Here is a 21,055-nt window from a genome sequence, read left to right on the forward strand (position 1 = left end):
TTCCTGTCATCTCTAGAGACATGGGGGAGAGCAAGAAAGAGGATCACAGCCTAGGTCAGCTCAAGCCTAAAGTGGGACCCTATCTTGAACGTGAATGATGCTATGTAAAGAGGGTTGGAAATGTGGCTCACATGGTCCTAGATCCCAAATACAATCCCCAGTAGTGCTCACTGGGATGAGATGATTTGTGGCTGATAGAAGAAATTTGGATTTGGAAAACACAAATCTTGGCCATTATGAAACAGACTAACTCAGCTGATCGGGCAAATAAACAGGTAAATTCCTTCCCATTACAAACCCAAAGCCAAGAGCACCAGTCAGAGTTCATGGCCACACGCCAGGGGGATAGGTAGAAACTGGTTTCTAGTTTCCACACAGAGGCCAATGCTGGATCATCTTTACAGGAGCACAGTAAATGGAAGATGAAATCATCTGCCCCAGCCAGGCACTTAAACATTGCAAAGAACTTCAGTGCGTTGCAGCCCAGCGGCTGGGTTGCTTGGCCGCTGTCAGTCAGGTTTTCCATCGCTGCTCCCCGTTCCCACAGGAGCCGTCACCTGCTTTCCAGCCAGGGAAACCAGAGCTCCCCGCCTGCCCTTCCAACTCGCTGTGGCTCACTACTATCTGCACCCCATGTGTGTTCACACAGGTAAACCCCAAGGAGTTAGACCCCAAGTACGCCTACATCCAGGTCACCTACGTCACGCCATTCTTCGAAGAGAAGGAGATCGAGGACCGCAGGACAGATTTTGAAATGCACCACAACATCAACCGCTTTGTGTTCGAGACCCCCTTCACGCTGTCCGGCAAGAAGCACGGGGGAGTGGCGGAGCAGTGCAAACGCAGGACCATCCTCACAAGTAGGTGCACGTCCCGGGCAGCCACCCAAAGGTGCCAGTGCCAGGACAGGACTATCGTTAGAAGTTCAGAGTCGTTTCAGGCCTGGAGAGAAGTGCTCAATATGTTGATTTAGATGTGTGTGTGTGTGTCTCTGTGTGTGTGCGTGTGCACGCACATGCGTGCACTGTTACTAGGACTTGAACTCAGGATCTGGATGTAGTCACTGAGCTTCTTTGCTCAAGGCTAGTGCTCTACCACTGGAGCCACAGCCCACACCTACACTTTGGGCTTTTTGCTGGTTAATTGGAGAGTGGAGTCTCACAGACTTTCTGGTCCCAGCTGGCTTCAAGCCACAGTCCTCCAATCTCAGCCTCCTGAGTAGGTAGGATTACAGGTGTGAGCCACCAGCACCAAGCTTAAGAGTCCCTTGAGAAGGAAGCTGGAGGCGAGGTTGTCAATGGAGTTATGTCACAGCCCTTCGCCTGCCCTTTAGACTGGATATTCACCAGAGTCATGATGTCAGTGTCTGGGGAAAAGCACAGAAATGGAACCTTTCCCTGTGCCCGTGGAGACTGTCCTGAACTACATCACGGTGGACAGCTATCTGCATGTGCTTTGGGGCAAGATGTTACCCACTGAAATGTACGTGCTTCATCTCTAAAATCAATGCAGACAGCAGCATGCCGGTCACACCCAGTACGGCTGAGATCTACTCTATGACATTGTCAACTTGTCATTCAACAGACCATCCATGAGTGTCTAGGGGGTGTAGTGTCCAGGTCCTGGCAATTCCCTCAAACTTAAAAATAAATTAATCACAACATGATTCTCAGGCAGCTCATATCTGCCGTCCAGGCGACTCAGGAGGCTGACATCTGACCATCGCAGAAGCCAGTCTGTGCAGACAAGTTCATGAGATGCTTGCCTCCAGTTAACCAGCAAAAGGCCAAAATTGCAGTGTGGTGTAAGTGATAGAGCACCAGCCCTGGTGGTGCTAAATGAGAACATAAAGTTCTGAGTTCAAGCCTCAGTACGGGCATATGCATAAACAACAACAAAAAAGAAAATTAAAAAGGTTTGGGTCCTCAAGATATTCAGTCTGGCTGGAGAAAAGAGGAGTGAGGCAAGAGTGCCTGACCGGCACAGCGTAACAGAGGAAGCAGGGGCACGCCAGGGGGTCACAGGCTGTGTGGAGACGATGAGGGCATTAAGGAAGGAGAGACAGAGAGTGCCTCCCAATGCCCTGTCCTCCATCCTTCAGACACCCACCGACTCCTCACTCATTAGAGGTCACCTTAAGGAAATGGATCCAGGCCTGGGAAGATGGCTCAGTGGTAGAGCGCTTGCCTTGCATGCCTGAGGCCCTGGGTTCGATTCCTCAGCACCACATAAGCAAAAAGAAAGAAGCCGGAAGTGGCACTGTGGCTCAAGTGGTAAAGCGCTAGCCTTGAGCTGAAGAGCTGAGGGACAGCGCCCAGGCCCAGAGTTCAGGCCCCATGACCAGACCCAAAAAAAAAAGAGGAAATGGATCCAGAGATTATGTGATTTAAAAATGGGAAAAAAAAAAAAAAAGAATCAGGTCTTGGTGGTTCGAGCCTATAATCTTAGCTTCTAAGGCAGCGGAGATCTGATGATCACAGTTCAAAGCCAGCTGAGGCAGGAAAGTTCATGATACGCTTAGCTCCAATTAGGTAGCAGAAAAGCTGGAAATGGAGCTGTGTGAGTGCAAGCCCCAGCATTGGCCAAAAAAATCAAGGGACTGGGGGCATGGATAAAGTGATAGAGTGCCTGTTTAGCAGCCATCAGGCCCTGAGTTCAGCCTCTCCCGACCCCCCAAAAAAACAAGTGACCCTATACTACTCAGTGTATTCTTTCTGCAATGTTTCTTGTGGGCTAGTGGAGAATTTGAGTTCCAAATTGCAATGAAATCTGTCCTCTTTAAACTTTCCACTGTATAGTTACTCTTGATATCCTGATCTCAAATAGGAGAGTACCAAAAACAAGGTGAGATTCCCAAGGCCCGGAGTTGCAGCTCAACTCCTGGCAACCATTAACAAGAGCCTTCATCTGGCCCTGTGGGAAAGCTCGTGTTAGGTAGGGAAGGGAAGGAGAGAAGCCAGGTGAGCGTAGCTGGGGCCAAAGCTAGGAAATAGGAGAGCAGACGGCCCCTGGGGGAAAAGAAACTCAGACTCCTCACGAAAAACACACAGATGGCAGTGTGCGCCATGAAAGAAGACAACGCCCCCTAGAGAGTTCCAGGGTGCGCCTGGGCTCCTGGCTAACCCTTCAAACCCCTTCTGTGGCTCCTGTGCAGCAAGCCATCTGTTCCCCTATGTGAAGAAGAGGATCCAGGTCATCAGCCAGTCGAGCACCGAACTGAATCCGATTGAGGTGGCCATTGATGAGATGTCCAGGAAGGTTTCTGAGCTGAACCAGCTCTGCACCATGGACGAGGTGGATATGATCCGACTGCAGCTCAAACTGCAGGGAAGCGTCAGCGTGAAGGTGAGTGGGCACCTCCTAGACAGGACGTTTATCTTCATGAGAGGCATACCGGGCCTGGCCACGGTGGGGCAGTGTCGGCATGCAGGCCAGTGAGTGTCCATCCCCACCGCTGGGCTGCGCACAGCACCCTGGGAATTTTTGACTTCCAGACATTTGTGCTATTGATGAGCCCATCTCAAAGCGTTATCCGAGTCTTTAAAAATCCTGTGCAGTTGAAATGCACACGGGTTAGTGCCAGGCACCTACAGAAATACCTCATTTAGCTACAAGAGAATTTCCTCTCCTCTCCACCTCTTCCTTCCATTCTATCTTCTCCGGATAAACAATGTCCTGTATCTGCCTCCCACTGAACTGACTGGACCAGTGAATAACCATGGTATTTCCATTCCGGTCCGTCATGAGGAGCCTTATAAACATCATTCTAAAGCAAATCTAAAAGAAGGCTTACTAGTTCATAAAATGTGCATCCGTGTTTCTCGGGGCTGTGAGAGGCAGCAGGTGTAGGAGAGATCAATCAGAAGAGAATCAACTCAATAAACTGTTTGCAAAAGTGGGAGGAGCCTTGAAGAAAACCAGCCAGGCAGGTGCAGGGGCCCCACTCAGGGGGAATGGCCAGCCCAGATCTGAACACACCAGCACCAGAGGGTCTGTGGGATCCGAGAGGGTAGCCAGGGTCCCGGTGAGCATGAGCAGGCGAGGCCCCTGATAAGGAGGAAGCTTCACTTCATGCCCCCACTAGGGACTGTAGGGGTGCTGACTTGGCACTGGCCTTGGCACTTGGCACCCAGTTTGGCCTGGCCCAAGGAGAAGACAGAGAAGCACAAAACTGAATCAGTGATCAAGATAGCATTTTATCTAATTGCATTATTATTTTTTTTGCCAGTCCTGGGGCTTGAACTCAGGGCCCAGATACTGTTCCTGAGCTTCTTTTTGCTCAAGGCTAATGCTCTACTACTTGAGCCACAGCACCACTTCCGGCTTTTTCTGATTATGTGGTGCTGAGGAATCGAACCCAGGGCTTTGTGCATGCTAGGCAAGCACTCTACCACTAAGCCACATTCACAGCCCTGCAGTATTTTAAAATGTCAGAATTGATGCCCGGCCCAAGCGAGGTGGCTCTCACCTGTCATCCTAGCTGTGTAAGAGACTGAGATGTGAAGATTGAGGTTCAAAGCTAGCCCAGGCAGAACAATCCATGAGACTCTTATCTCCAGGTAACTACCAAAAAGACAGAAGTAGAGGTATGGCCCAAGTTGGCAGAGAGCTAGCCAGGAGCCATAGCACCCAGTCCCCGAGATCAAGCCCCAATACTGGCAAAAATTAAAAAAGAAAAACAAACCAACGCCCCAAATCCATAATGCACAAAGTATTGCATGTTTTAAACAAAGACAGGTCAGTGACTGCGCCCTGCAAACTGCAACAGAGCCTGAGACAGAAGGAAAACTCAGCGAGCCCAGCTCAGAACTGAGAAGTCTTCATTCTTCTGGTCTCTGCTCCACCACTGGCTACTTCAAAATAAAAGTCCACCAGACAAGGGAAGCCTTGCTCTTCTCCACACAAGTCAGCTTCCCTAGCACATGGCTGAGTAGAGGATGGAGCTGGAAAAAGAAAAGAAAACACCCTGCAGCCATGACTACATCTTCCCCACCGGTGGGCCCAAGGCCCCGGAGTCTACTCAGACACAATATTACCTCCCGTCTTTTACCCTTTTCCTTCCCAGCCCCCACAGCCACTGGTGTGAGCTTGCTCCTGCACATAAGTGGGAACAGAACCTGGTATTGTGGAGGTGGGAATGTAGCTCAGTGGTACTGCACTTAGCTACCACACTTGAGGTCCTGGGTTCGACTCCCAGCACTGAAGAAAACCGCGTTCCTTTGGCAAATCTGAGAGATGCCTCATTGAGCCAAAATCGAGGCTAGGCTGTCAAGTGGCACACAGTGGCCTGGATTCCCCGGCTCGGGCCCCTCAACCCTGTAGAATGACTTTCCAAAATAGTTATGTGTTTAATGTTACTGGAAAAGAAAGCCGACTAGTACAGTAAGCATCTGATTAAAACCCAGTGAGTGTACTTAAGCTGAGCATTGAGGTTCGAAGCTAGCCCAGGCAGAAAAATCCATGAGACTCTTACTTTGCAAAGCTACCAAGTAAAGAGGAGCAGTAGTGCGCAGGCATGACCACATGGGAAAGATCTAGAAAGAGAGAGGTGACAGGGAAGTCCAGAGCTCTGTCACTCCTGTTAGTGCCTTGGTGACTAGCCAGAGCAACCCAGACACAACGCACACAGGTCATGCATCACACGTGGCGAGAGCATCCGTTTGACATGAAAGCAGCCTCAGCCATTCTCTTCTCCTCACTAGGTCAATGCTGGGCCAATGGCCTACGCACGCGCTTTCCTTGAAGAAACAAATGCCAAGAAATACCCTGACAACCAAGTCAAGCTCTTGAAGGAGATCTTCAGGTAAGATTCTCTTGGTTTGTTAGAATGCTTTCCTCAGTCTCCTTCACACAGAGCAGCAAGAATTACCCAGGAAGCCTTGCGACTGACCCTCTTCAAGGTGGCGGGAGTCTGCCCACAGCCCACCTTGGACCTCACAGTGACTGAACACAACGCCTCTGCCCGAGATCAGTTTTAAATCTGTTTCCTACTGTTGCTAAAGGCAATTTGCAGATGCCTGTGGGCAGGCTCTGGACGTGAATGAGCGCCTTATCAAGGAGGACCAGCTGGAGTACCAGGAAGAATTGCGCTCTCATTACAAGGACATGCTCAGTGAGCTGTCTGCCGTCATGAATGAGCAGGTGAGCCTCCCTGACCGTGCGTGCCCCATCAGGAGCTAGATAGCACCCAGTGCTGGAAGGCTGAGGGAGTCTCTGCTTGCTGCAGAGATCACTGTCCTTTCATCCTCCACCTAGGCATCCTTGGCTCAGAGTGGAGATCAGAGTAGAGAAACATCTACAGAAGAGAATCCCGATGCTCTCTGTAGTTTTAGAGCTGCCGCTGCAGAACTTGAAGTAGTTCAGGAGCGCCTCAGAACACCCCTGCACAACTCCACGGGATGGGATAGGTGTTCCACCTCTCTGCCACTAAGGGTCTCCGCACGATGCTCAAAAAGAGCCTCAGATGTAGTCCTTGCAAGATTTTTGCCTAGCATGCATGGGTTTAAAACACAATCCCTAGCCCACATGCAAGGTACTACCCATGATCTTGGGCCTGAATCCACCATGTTCTATACGGTTTGCACAAAGCACGGCCATTCACACTCTTGGGAGAATAGGGAGAGGGGGAGGGGAGGTTGCTAAAAATCACATCAGTGAAAGCCAAGTCATACTTCCTTAACCAAAAATCCAATGCACTCACACTCTACCTGGACCTTCCACCAGCCAGGGTCCCTTCCAGGAGTTAGATGTATCCTTTACAGAATTGTTGAGGGGCAGAACCTGAACTATTCTAGTAGTATTTCTACATACCACTCACTCATGCAAGGGCATCCGCCTTTCCTTTCCTTCAGTGGTCTAACATAGATAACAGTACTCACAGAACATGACAAGTATTGAACCTGTTGCTCTAATTGCATGCCCCACAGGTTTTGCTTTCCTTCTTCTTTTCCTTCTTCTTCCCTATTCTTTAACTCTCGATAGTAGCTAGAGAAAGAAATAGTTAGAGAGGATGAAATCCTACCAAAAAGCATTTCTCATAGAGGTAGTGATGGTTAGGGATCATTGAGGCATAATGGGAAATAAAACACTCTGGAAATGCCGGGAGGTAAGGATGAAATCATGAATCACAAGGGGAACAATGGCTGGAAGAGCGGGGAGTGAACCATGGTGAAGGTGTGCTTGTTTCCAGCTGTGATGGTTTCTACCCTTGAACCTTCTGGCACACATGCTTTTCTCTTTTTTTTTCCTGGCAGCTCTGTCGAGGTCCGTGTTTATACAGCTTCTGTTCCTCTGTGTCTAGCATGTCCCTCAGTACTGTGAGCAAGAGTGGTATGTTTTCCTCTTCTTACATCTACTCTGTCCTCCGTGGCCTTCTGTCCGCCCCCTTCTCCCCAGCTCTTTATTCCCCCCATCACCTTTATAGTAAGCTGCTGCTGCTCTGTTAGCTTGGATTCAATTATGAAACAACTTTATTTCCACTTTAAGATAGGCAATGGAAAAAGAAAAGCCGAATGATGAAAGCTAAAATTAACAGCACAGTTTTAAAAGAAAATTCATATTCCATCAGCTTCTAAAATGTTTTGGAACTCAATTTCTTTCTAAAGCAAAGTGCTAAATCATTTATGCTATACTCTAAAGTCCTAAAACAACAATAGAAATATGAAGGCACAAAGAGGAGAGAAAAATAACTCTTCCAGAAAACTTCTTCTAAAAGAAGTCAAAAGTAGCTCTCTGTTTCCTGGAAACTGACCCAAAAAGAAGAACTGGTGCATTGTGTAGGCTTATTATCCAGTAAAATAAATAGATCTGGCCAGGGGCTGATGGCTCACATCTGTAATCCTAGCTACTCAGGAGGCTAATATCTGAGGATCATGGTTTGAGGCCAGCCCAAGCAATGCCTTTCCCTTCCTAAATATTAACATATAGACTCAGGACGCAGCTACATATAGAAAATAAATGGAGTAAGAACTTCGCCAGTGAACTTCACAAAGCAGAAACCATTTAAATTGATAGACAGAAAAGTAGAAAACTAAAAATAGAAACATAGACATCATTATTCAATTCACTCCAAGAGTTTCCAGAAAAGTCTTAGCTAGAAGTGTCTACAGCCACCTTTTGTAGAAAAATTCTTCAGAAAGAAGGATGAGAATGGGCTGGGAGAAAATAAACACTAGAAAGTGAAGGTATGGACACCAAGTCATTTGGACTGGCAAAAGACAATAGAGACAACCATAATTGCTCAACAGACAACGCTTCCTTTGGCTAAGGCCAAAATAATGCACGCAAGTATGCAGGAAAACATAAACACAGGAGCTCACTTGGACTGTGTCAGCAGTCAGTGCGCTGATTGGAAGCCTCAGGAAATTAGCTGTGGCACTGAGATCTAATTTAAAATCTAAAGAAAGGACCAGAATCGTTCCCATAGGGTGCCAAGAATGTGAGGTATATGATCGTCAGCCTTGGATGTTTCTGAGAATATTATCATCAGGCAAATGTTTGTAAAGAGCCTGTGGCATTGATCATAAAATGTATCTCTAGCCTCTGGTGTTCATGCTGAGTACTGTGTCTCAGGAAGCTAATGGCTGTGTCTCAGCATTGTAATATGAGAAGGCGTGGGGGAATCTTCATACCCACAACCTTAATTAGTCACTAAGTATCTCTGCTGTTGCTCCCGTGTTCAGATATCATTATCTTAATAGATCTTAAGAGAAAGTATCATTTTGACATTATTTGACATAAATACTTTTCTGCAGTTAAATCAGGTCAAGATTAGGTTTTTTTCTGTATATTTCCATTAATGCAAACATGAAAATGAGGTTTCCAGTTTCCTCTTTCCTTTTCAATAGATTCTGACAGTAAATGAATGGACATAAATTTGTAGAATGACTCTTAGAATTACCTAAACACAGTTATAAGTAGCGCTGAAACTTTTATAAATGTCTATCTGATCGTCAAAGAGAAAACGAAGCTAATCTAACGATTGCCGTAATAACTAGCACCTGGCTTGGGGAAGATTTTCAGATCTACTTTGACAAACGTGTTTTAAATTTGACAGACACCCCTGGGGATGAAAAAAAAAAACTACTCTTCCAGCTGGGAGCCCATGGCTCATGCCTGTAATCCTGGCTACTCAGGAGACTGAGCCTAAGGATTGCAGTTCAAAGCCAGCCCGGGCAGAAAAGTCTGTGAGACTCTCATCTCCACTTAACCAGAAAAACTCCAAAAGTAGAGATACAGCCTTGAGCGAAAAAGCCTCGCTTGAGCATAAGACATTGAGTTTGAGCCTCAGTAGTGGCGTGCACGCACGTGCGTGAACACACACACACACACACACACAATTACTGTTCTGGGTTTTAATAGCTCTCTGGTCTCTCACTAACCTCTTTGTCCTAATGTGATTTGTGTTGTCTTAAGATTACGGGCAGGGACGACCTAGCAAAGCGCGGAGTGGAGCACCCCAGCACTCGTATAATTAGCAAGGCCACGCCAGCCACACCCACCATCTCCCACTCCGCCAGTGCCGAAGTGTGAGCTTAGCTCAGCAGAACGAGACGCAGCTCTCCAGGAATTCTCTCCACTGGCCACTCATCTCGGGGACAACAGAGAGACATTTAATTTATTTGAAGGTTTTTGTGTGTGTGCGTGTTTTTTCTGGCGTTAACATTTTTGTTTACCTCGCTAGCTTGAGAATTTTGCAAGCCTATGAATTTGCACATTTTCCCTATGACTTCGGTTTGGTTTTGTTTTCTTGGAGCAGTGTTGATCAAGTCAAGCTGAATATTTGCCATGAAATGCCACTGAATGTTCAGCTCAAGAGCAAACCCCACGTTTTTTGCTGTCGGATATAATGAGTTCAAGACCCAGTCCCCGTCCACATATTTTAAAGGTCAAAGTGAATGTTTTTGTAACATTTAAGGATATTTCAGATGTAAATAGCAGATTGTACAATATATGGTTTTTACCAAATTTAAAAGAATGTTTTTAGTTCTTTCAACAGTACTAAAATTATATGAATAACATTTCAGATACCGTTATATTAAAATATTTGTGTATGTGTAAAAAAAAGTGTTCATATATACTAATCTTCAAAGTTTGTGAAGTTCCTTTATTTGTAATATATGTGCTTTTAAATGCAATGGGATGTGAAATTATAGAGGTATTTTGTTGTTGTTAATAGAAATAAAAAATATGGTTACTTTGCATTTGGTTTCTTCCTGTTTATTTTATTTATGGCTTTAGAAATAGCCCAGGCTAGTCTTGAATTCATGATCCTCCTCCCCCTCACCCTGTATTCCCCCTACACACACACACACAAGTGCTAGAATTACAGGCATTTGCTACCATGCCCAGCTTGATTTTCTCTTGAAGAGTGGGTGGGTTAATAGTACAGTGGCTGGTTAAAGGGCTATTGAAGGCATTGCCATACTCACCATTCAAGAAACCTTACAAGACGCCAGAGAAGAACCTCAACCTCCCAAAGATGAATTTAACCCAAAGCTAGGATAGTATTAGAATGACTTGTAGGATAGTATTAGAATGACTTGGGGAAAACACGTTGAACAAGGATCATAAGGATTGCGATGGTTACTAGGACTGCTGACAAATCTTCCATTTTCCTCGCTCTATAAACTCCTGCTAGGATTGCCCTTTTCTGCCTCTTTGAAGTTAGCACGAACATGTGACCCAGCATGCCCACTGAATTATGAAGTAGAAGCCAGTGGCCATGACACTTTCAGGTTAAAGCTGTAAAAGCAGCTCAGAGATTCTGCACCATCTTCCTTCCAAAGCACAGGAGATGGAGCCTAATTGAACCTCAGTCTACCAGCGACTACCATACGTGACCCGAACTTACCCAGCTTCCTGGTAATCTTGCAGATCATAGATTCTCAGTGACAAATTCCATTCTGTGGTGTTGTAGTCCCAAGACTCACAACTGCTGGCCACTGCAGCATCATTTGCTTAAAATGAAACCCAGCTTTGTACGTGTGCTTTCTGGCTGGCCACAGTGCATACCACACCCTAACCAACTTCTACCTGCTAGGCTTCTCCCTAAAATCAGCCCATCCTGGAGCCCATAGGCTTAGGTGAACCTGAAGTTAGACAAACCTTTCATGTCTGTCTAATGGTGGATAGCAGGTCAGCTGAAGAATCAGCAGGGAACGCATGCCTCAATGCATATTTTTCCATCCAAATCAAAAATCTTGGGAATAGAGTCTATCTAGTGTGCAGGCTTTCCTGATTCTTAGACCCACTGAGGCAGGAGATGCCATTGGGCTAATTAATTACACTGCACAACGGTATAATCAGGTCACTACCTGATTTTGAATTACCACGACATTATATTGTATGCTCTTTTTCATCCATGTAAAGCTGAAAAAGGGTAATGAGATTTAATATGAAGATTTATATTAAAATTTTTTCCTTGAAATAATATCCCTTAAATAAGCTCAGTTTAAAAAAATAGTACTTAATCTCTCAGAAAGATGGGAAATAAGCCCTAGAGAGCCAGCCAGTACTTAATCTCCCAGAAAGATGGGAAATAAGCCCTAGAGAGCCAACATAGCAATAGTAGTTGTAGGATGTGTGACATCAGCATGGGATATGAACATGTGATGTCAGTGCGTGATGTCATCAGCCCTGGTTCTGTCGCCTCATTGAGTAATGACTCTACTCCACAGCTACCACTTTCCATTCTTGTTTCAAAGTGGACAGACTGTAAAGAAATAAACACGTTTCTTCTGTTGTGTTACCAACCAGCTCCTATCTGAATGTCCATGGTCGGAAGCTCTCTGGGCACCTCCCTACTTCCCTCATTTGGAAGCCGGTAAGAATGGGATCCCACTGGGATGCTATTGGCTTCAGAGCCCTGCATGTTGCTGCAGGAAGATTTTACCCTGTCTGTGTGTTGATGGGTCACTGCCTCGTGATGGTAGCCAACGTGCAGACACCCTCCCCAACTGGTAAATATGTGTGTCAGAAAATGAAAATTACTCAATTGCAAATGTGACCAAATGACCTTTACTCAAATAATCTTTCAGGGTGACAAGTGGTCCCTACACTGCTTACATTGCACAGTGAAAATGTATATATGAGGTGGGATGTGTCATACGCTATGCAGCTAGCATCCGTGAAAGTTTGGGAAATATTGAGCAGAGGCATCATTGGCACGCAATTCCATCAGGAAGCTTGTTTCCTTCCTCATTAGCCTGGATGCTTGCCTCTGTGTACCCTGCACTGGAGAGGTGCCAAGCTCAGAGAGACAAATATTACAATTTTTACTCATGTGCAGAATCAAGACTTTAATAATAATAATAATGTCATGATGTAGAAGGGGTTGTTTGGAGGGAAACTAGTGTGATAATGAAAGAAAAGAGGAAGTGCTGATGGGGGTAAAATGTATGTATGTATAAAAATGACATAATGAAAACCATCAAAACTTAAAAAAGGAAAGAGGGAGGAAGACAGAGAGAGCAGTTAAGACTGAATTTGATCAAAGTCTGTGCATGTATGGACGTATCACAGTAAAGTCTTATGTACAATTGATTTATGCTACTATTTTTAAATTAAAAACCCCCTCTTACTTTCTCTTATGAAAGAAAAGTCCCTTTTCCGGTCTTCCAATCACATAAGCCTAATTTATACACATCAGGACCCAGCTTGATTCATGTGTAAGGGGTCCTGGGATGATGCAGCAGTGTAGCCTTAGAACCCCGGCTCACTCTCTTAGGCTGCAGAACTCCTGGGGGAAGATGGCTCTTGGCTGGGATCCCACTCCCTGGGTTTCATCACCAGACCGGAAGAAGCTCATTCCATGATGGTTTGAGAGGAAGAAGCAATCCCAGCTCTACATAGCTCTTAACTGAATCCCTCTTGCCCAAGGCAAGAATTCAAATTACATTAAATTAACTAAATAGTTGTTGGAATTCAAGAGGGAACTGTGTGGGTTTTTTTTTTTTTTAGGGCAGTATACTTATGTGTCCTGTTAATCATGAACTGATAGGATCTAATCAGAAATCCTAGAAACTCGCTGTCTTCCTGTGCCATTCAACAAGTGCCAGCCTCACCTCAGAGAACAGATTCTGGCCCACTGAGAGCTCTGCATGTGATTAATCCGATAAAAGTAGTTAGGATCCTGATGTGGTTTTGGGGGGTGGGGGGCGGGGGGGGGGTGTTGTTTTGTTTTGTTGGTCGGTCATGGGGCTTGAACTCTGGGCCTGGGCACTTTCCCTCAACTCTTCAGCTCAAAGCAAGCACTCTACCACTTGAATCACAGCACCACTTCCAGTTTTCTGGTGGTTTATCAGAGTTAAGAGTCTCACGGACTTTCCTGTCTGGGCTGGCTTTGAACCATGATCCTCAGATCTCAGCCTCTTGAGTAGCTAGGATTACAGGCGTGAACCACTGGTGCACAGCAATGTTTTTTGGATGAGTGAAGGAGAGTGTAAGGCATGTCAAAGCTGACCTGTGAGAGCTGCTCAGTCCTCTACACCTCCATCCGATGGAGGACTAAGCCAAAACTGGATGGTCAATGGTCTACTGGACAAACATGGTCCACTCCTGGCCAGGAAGCAGTTCATTTGCCTATGGTAGAGCATGAGAAGATAGAGCTGGTTCTCCTGTGAGCACACAGCTGATCTACTACAACTGGAGGGCACGGAAGCACATTTGAGTTCTGAGCATTGGGGATTAAACTATGAAGGTGTCTGCAAAGAACTCCGCGTGAATTCTTTGAAGACTTTTGCCTTCCCCCTGACCCTTGGAGAGGTATGTATGAATCAACAGGTGAGGGGAATAATAATTTGGTGGAAATTATAAGCCACCTTGAGTGCTCAGGCTTGATCTAACAGTAATATGGATCAGAAAGGTCGAAACATTCCTATATCAAATTCACGATCTCATACAAAGAAAGAATAGTTTTAGGGTCAGAATAATTGGGCAGCATTTATTGTTGAAAATATTTTAAATAAAACTGGTGTAGAGAATTTGGGATCCACTTGTAATTTTTTTGCATCATTGGCTATTAAGGATATACCTATAGCATTGTTCTTTCTTGGATCTATTCCTTATGTATGAAGGATGTTTATTACTGAAGCTGGTAACTTTTCTTAAATCTCCGCAAAAGAAGAACAAACAGTACCAACTCTACAGTGGGTGAGATTGTTGTTTGGTTTTGATTGTTACAAAGAAAGTGTTGGCAATATGTTTTGCAGACTGGCCAATCGATAGAGAAGGCTTATTTCAAATACTTGCACAGAGCTTCATGAGTTCTTTTCCATTTCTAAGTGGCCAAGCATAATGTCCCACACATGGAATCCTAGCTATTGAGAAGGCAGAAATGTGGAGGATAACAGTTTCAGGAAAGACAGGGCAAAAAGTTTGTGAGACCCCCATTGTAAAAAAAAAAGTGTTACTCTGTGCCTGGCATCCCAACTATGCCAAGAAACATAAATAGGAGGATTGAAGTATATGCCAACCCTGGGAAAATTAATAGCCTATCTCAAAAATAACCAAAGGTCTGGAGGTAAAAATGGTAAAATGCCTGCATTACAAATGCCAGGATCTGAATTCTTACTGAGAGAGAAAGAGAGAGAGAGAGAGAATGAGGGAATTGTAGTTGTGAATTTCCCCTGTAGATGAGCAATTATTTAAAGAAATAAGGATTAATAGGAAAGTTTTAGAAATAAATGTAAATCATAAGAATAGAAGAATCTTTACTTTTTGAAGTCAGAACTAAAACTGGAAACTCCACCTAAAGGAATCTAGATGATGATTCTCTGGAAACATTTCCAAGTAGTACCCGGGGCTTTTGATATATTCACTGGGGAAAAAGAAAACACCATCCACGTAGGCTCATCACACATTGCATAGAGGTGTCAGTTTTACAGCCTCCCTCCTTCTGAACAGTTGAGCAAAAAAAAAAAAAAAACCATCAATTCCCTTAGGTTTATCAGATTCCCTATTCCATTTGGGAAATGCATAGCCCCTTGCAAAAACTGGAAAATTTGTAAAAAATGAATAAAATGTTTCCACTAGGACTTTAAGCTTAGGAGTTGTGGATGACGCTGTGAAACCATCATTATCTGTCCTTTGAAGGACTGGGATTCAGCTATCATGGCTTTATTAAGACTCAGCAGCTGAGCCTGAACTATAAGAGCTCTGAGAAAACCAGGACTCACCACCTTCTACAAAAGAACTCAGCTGTGCTGAATCTCATCATTGTTTTCCTTCTCTGTCTTATCTCAATCCTGCTTGGAATGAGTCAGAACACAAGCGGGTATGGATAGGTACCACACCCCAGCAATGAAGATTTCCTAACATCATACATTTGGCAGGAATAAAAGGGCACAAAGCACAAATGGATCTAGCCCAGCAAAGTCTCCAGAGACTACGACCAGCCCCTGGGGGCCTGAGGTCTCTCCTCCACGATGACACATCCCTTTGTTTCTGAAAGATGTCATGGCAACATTATCTCACACCTTTGCTGATTGCCTCTGTTTGGCTTAATTCATGTGTATTTTGTTAAAAGTTGGATTTTCAAGTCATGTTGTCAAATTTATAGCAGGATGCCCTAAGTTTGAATCATCAATTTCAACATTGCCTGTAGTTACTATCTGTTTTTCTGCTCTCATCAAGTGAGGCTCTTTTAATCTTTTCCATATAACAGAGAGACATCTTAAGCATATCTTGCATTAGACTACGCAGTTGAAATCAGATTTGAAAGGCTGCCTATTGCTAGGTATGGACAGCAAACACCTTCTCTGAGTCTCACATAGGTAAGATATTGAATAGAACACCACTAATGAAAACAGAAATCCACCTAGGGATGCTGAAAGCAAAGAATCGAATCCAGCAACCTTAGAATGTCATTTGCCTTTCTGTTTGAGGCCTTACACTGTGGTGTAGGGGAAACATTTCAATCCACACTTGATAGATCGCTGAATGAAAGAATTAACAAATGAATCCAAATGGCACCAAGGATAAACTCCTTCAGGCAATCATGCTAACCAATGACTCTGCTTTCCGTACTCTGGTAGAAAGCATGCAATCAGAAGGGCAGTAGATAGGACTGTGAGTTAGGGCTGAAAGAAGCTCCCACCGTACAGGTTCAATCTCTTATACTTTCCTTTCCCCCATTTGAAGATTGTGCTTTGATTTGAGTCCAAATTGGCCTAGGAGGAATGAAAGACACAGGGGTCAGATCTGGAACAGACAAATCCCTGCCAATTTTAGCATATGTAAAAGAGAAACAAATACTGTTTTATGCAACAGATATTCTGAGTAGTTTTTCATGTAGCATATGGAAAGCAACAGCTAAATGATCCATGTAGGATTCCAGGGAGGTTCTTGGGCTTTGATAGCATTAGCTCAGGTCATTGTTTTTCTAGGTAGAGATATGTAGGCCAAATAGAGTAATTCAGGCCTTTCTCATCACAGCTTCTGTAAGACCCTGGGCCTGCGCTTCCCTAGGCATATACCTATGTAGCTTTGAGTTGTGTACGCGTGGGCTACCTTAGGTAACCCTGCATGTAGCTTTGAGATTGGCTGCGCATGTGCACCCTTGGGTGACCATCATTAGACAAAGGAGTCTTTTGTCTAAAGAGAGTATAAACCGGCACCATTGAAGATCAGGGAAAAGCAATGGGGAGATACCACAGATGTACAGTGAGCTACCACTGGAGTACAGAGTGGAATTAGGAGCTACTGCTGGGGAGAGAATGGAGAGATGGACTGATGGACAGACTGAACCCGTGAACAGAACAAAGCTGGCGCCTGCTGTACTGAGTCTGTGAATTGAGGCTGTGATGCTGTTATGCTGTGAGCTGCTGGCATTGTCACACAGAGGTTCAGCTACAGTCAGAGAGCTTTGAATAAATATCACCACTACCTTGGCTGGTAACTTTCTGTGGCCTGCCGGAATCCAAGGAAAACTGGAGAAGAACAGAACCTGGAAACTTTACCTAGGAACCATAGCAGCATTTCTAGGAACCTGTTAGAAATGATCAAGACCCAACCCAATGCTAGTTGCTCACACCTGGAATCCTAGCTACTCTAAAGGCTGAGATCTGAGGATTGCAGTTCCAAGACAGCCTGAGCCGAAAAGTCTGTGAAACTCTTATTTTCAATTAGCCAACCAAAAAGCTGGAAGTGGAGCTGTGACTCAAATGGTAGAGAGCTAGCCTTGAGGGAAAAAAAACGCTCAGGGATAGTGCACAGGTCCTGAGTTCAGGCCCCAGTACAGGTACCAAAAAAAAAAAAAAATTCTAGTTCCACTTTATATCTCTAGAACCATAAGCCTTGAAAGAAGAGATCAAAAATTGTCATCTTAATCTTAAAATCCTTGCAAGTTAATCTGATTCAGTGTAAAGTTTGAAAGCTTTGTATGCCCATCCTCAAACCCATTATCCTGCCTAAACAGCTAGACATGGAGATGTGGAATTGCTCAGAAACCTCAAAAATATCCAAACTAATGGGCAAAACCTGAGGATATCCATCTCTTTTTTCCTTATTTTTAATGTATTATCTTTAAGTAATTGTACAAAGGAGTTGCTGATCATGAGAGCAGTTTATGAGTACAATACATCTTGATCAATGTCCCGCTTCTGATACTCTCCCCAATTCTCCCAACCCCATAATCACAAATTATTTCACCTTACATGTGCAGCTTAAGAACATGTTAGGAAGACAGTAATACCGAAGTATCCATTTCTAACAAGGTCCCATTTCGTGCCAATGCCACTAGACTGAGAAACACCTTTGTTGGCTAGAATGTGTCAGGAATGGTTCCTTTTTGAGAAATCAATACTCGATTAAGAAAAGAACAAGGATGCGAGGCAGGGAACAAATGTTAATCACTGCTGCATTTTTATTTAAACAGAAGAGTTTCACTTGAAGAAAGCAGATCAACACCAGTGTTCTTCAACAATTCTGCCAGGAAAAAGAAATATGGACCAAAAAGTGAAGTCTCATTTGTTGTGTGGTTTGTGAAATTGACTGAGAGAAGAACTGGTTCTTTATGTCTCTTCCACTGTGCTGAAATTCAATACAGATCTGAGGAATTGAATGAAAGACAGCCATTTTACAACACAGAGCCATGTGTCATTTTTCAGATGTGATATGAGTTGTCACACAAATCTTTCTTAGTGCATTTCACCAAAGATAAATACAGTGCTTAAGGAGACAGTGTCTGTGAGTTGAACAATTGAGACATTTTAATCCAAGACAGGTGCCTAGAGTCTTGACTAATCCAAAAATAGAATCATAGACCCTGATTGATGACATTGTTTTTAATCTATTCTTGATAGCTGGAAAGCCGCAAATTTTAGAACATCAAAGATCTTAGAGCACATCTAGTCCAGATATTTCATAGCACCACAATTCACCCCAAAATGTGTCTTAGTTGCCTTACATACCAGTGTTTTCTGTTTTCCTTATAGTTAAGATTATCTTCATATTTTAGCTGGGCGCAGTGGCTCACATCTATAATCCTCACTACTTGGGAGGATAAGAACAGGGGGAATCAGGGTTTGAGGTCAGCCTAGACATAAGAGTTTGAAAGGCCCCTTTCCCAGCCTGGATCTGAATACAGTGGAACACATCTGTCACCCCTAATGAGAAGATGAAATTGAGGGAATCATGGTGCCAGGCCAGCCCATGACAAAGACTCCAACTTCATAGAAGGGACTCTAGATGCAGTGGTGTGTGCCTGTGAGCCCAGGGACCACAGCAAAGTCCAGGATCACAGTTCAGGCATGCACCTGGGTGTGAAGAGAAACCCTATCCTAAAAATAATCAGTGAAACAAAGTAGAGTTGAAGGGATGTCTCAGTGGTAGGGCACTGCCTGTAAAGGATGAGAGAATTAGGTCCTGAGTTCAAACCTCCAGTACTGAATTATATATCTATGCATATAAAATATATCTATGCATTATGTATGCATGATAAATATCACCATATTTCATGGTGATAGTTTTTCAACGATTCCTGAGGAATTTGAAGACCTAGCAGCACAAGTTCTTTCTCAGGCAGGAAGACAGAGGTGAAGGTTGGGTTCCTTTGAGGAAGCAGGTAACTCTTATGACCCAATTTGACAGGGACACTGGCACCTCATTTCTCCTTTCCCATTTCCAGTGTCCACTGTGTCCTATAGACATCAAGAGGGCCCTTAGATCCTCATGTTGACCAAATCCCTCGTTTTATCAGAAAGAATCCTGAGGTGCCCGGTGATGATTCTTTTATCTCAGTTGGGCTGACCAACTGTGCATTGTCAGTCTTCACAGTTTTAAATATAATCTCTCTTACAGACAGTGATCTGTGGATAAGAAAATTGTAAATTTCAGCATTTGAATTCTGCTCGGCCGATATGAAGGTAGGTGGTAACAGCATATGGCTAATTTCATTTCATAAACCTAAAGAAAGAAAATTGTGAGTGATGAGAAATAATAGAACTCAAGTTTAATATAAAATTCATCTTATTTGACTTATGTACTTTAGAGCAGCCAAAGAATTTTCAACTCCTTCAGCTAGGAAGCAATGATTATTTTTCATTAAAAAGATTTCTTACATCTTATTCTCAGTGTGATGAACACTATTACAAGGTAGAAAAGAAAAAATATACTGCAGAGGATGTAGAGAAATTGCAATTGTCATACACTATTACTGGGACTCTAAAATGGTTCATCTACTATATAAAAATAGAAGCTCCTCAAAAAAAAAAAAGAGTAAAAATCAAATTACCCCAGCACCTTGCAATTCTGCTCCCAGGAACATAGGCAAAAGCATTGAGGGCAAGATCCCAGAGACGGGCATGTTCAGGCCCAGGGCAACACTATTCATAATGGTCAACAAACTACATATGGAAACAAACTACATCTCTACTAACAGACTGCCAAAATGGTGTGTATGTCGGTGTGTCTGTGTCTGTGTATGTGTGTGAGTGGATGAATGAAGAATATTACTCAGCCTTAAAAGTAATGAAGGGGATTTTAATACATTACAATCTTGATTACATTATATCGAAATAAGTAATAAAAAGACAAGTACTAATTATTCCATTTCTGTGAAGTATTTAGAATAGTTAAATTTATACAACGAAAGTAAAATGGAGATTTCCAGGGGCTAAGGAAGCAGGACATAAATGGACCATTTTTGTTTAGCAGGAAGAGTTTGCATTTGCAAGATGAGAACATTCTAGAGGTTGAGGTGAATTGCATGACAATGTGAATAAACTGAACTTTACTGGACTATACACGTCTATCTGATTACCAGGGCAAAGTTATATATTGCATAATTCTTACCATAATAAAAAATGGTTTAAGGAAAGGAATTTTTCAGTCAAGTCCACTAGATTTGGGGAGGTCTAGTATAATCATTTCAGAGGTCAGAATTGTGAAATCCAAAGATAAAATAGAAACATATGTGTCTCATCCTTCAGAGGCTGATCAAACGTTCTGGACTCTGTGGGGGAGGAGACCTCTTATCCATATAAGCATAGCTCAGCAAGTGCAAAGACAAAGTCAGACTCTGGAAAGCCCCTCTCAGAATGATGCAGAGCAGAATGCTCTCCAGCTAGAACTGACACATTTTTAGATCTGAATTTTATCTCATTCCTAAAACAGCAACCAATTGTTTTGCATTTAATAATTTCAACATATTCTTTTTTAAAAATGTGTTTATTTCGCATTTATAAGATTATCTCTTTGTAGCTTTGTATGTCCCTCCCCCACAGTATAACCCCTGCTTTCACTATATTTGATGTCAGTATAACTTGTAGAGGAGATGGGGAAAAACAAGTCGTTTAAGGGTACAGGTGGACCTGTTGCAACAATGAGAAGTACAAGTTGTCATGTCAAAAACAAGCTTTACAATGTTGGTGCAGGGGGGGGGGGGGGGGAGGCCGGGAGGATTGGGGGGGGGGAGGAGGCTGGGAAGGGATGTGAAGGGTAAACAAAGGAGGAGGCTGCAATGCTTGATAAGAAATGTACGCATTAACCTGCCCATGTAATTGTAACCCCTCTGTACAGTGTGTTCACAAAAAATAAATTTTTAAAAAATGTGTTT

The 21,055-nt window shown here is 43.7% G+C and overlaps 1 protein-coding gene across 5 annotated transcripts in view; it reads left to right on the forward strand.

Moving 5' to 3' along the window:
- Window positions 1-10,202, forward strand: part of Dock10 (dedicator of cytokinesis 10) — a 164,606-nt gene extending 154,404 nt beyond the window's left edge. For 4 of the 5 annotated variants that reach the window (XM_042679374.1, XM_042679377.1, XM_042679375.1 and 1 more), the window contains exons 52-57: window positions 650-860; window positions 3,155-3,345; window positions 5,703-5,803; window positions 6,003-6,141; window positions 7,254-7,329; window positions 9,415-10,202. In XM_042679374.1, coding sequence (XP_042535308.1) covers window positions 650-860; window positions 3,155-3,345; window positions 5,703-5,803; window positions 6,003-6,141; window positions 7,254-7,329; window positions 9,415-9,476 — 780 coding nt within the window. In that variant the 3' untranslated portion in view covers window positions 9,477-10,202. The remainder of the gene's footprint in view (window positions 1-649; window positions 861-3,154; window positions 3,346-5,702; window positions 5,804-6,002; window positions 6,142-7,253; window positions 7,330-9,414) is intronic. The other variant, XM_042679376.1, reaches the window with a different exon arrangement.
- The last annotated feature ends 10,853 nt before the right edge of the window (window positions 10,203-21,055 follow it).

This window comes from Dipodomys spectabilis, unplaced genomic scaffold (genome assembly GCF_019054845.1).
Source record: "Dipodomys spectabilis isolate Male_0828 unplaced genomic scaffold, ASM1905484v1 ptg000051l, whole genome shotgun sequence".
In the NCBI taxonomy this organism is placed as follows: Eukaryota; Metazoa; Chordata; class Mammalia; order Rodentia; family Heteromyidae; genus Dipodomys; species Dipodomys spectabilis.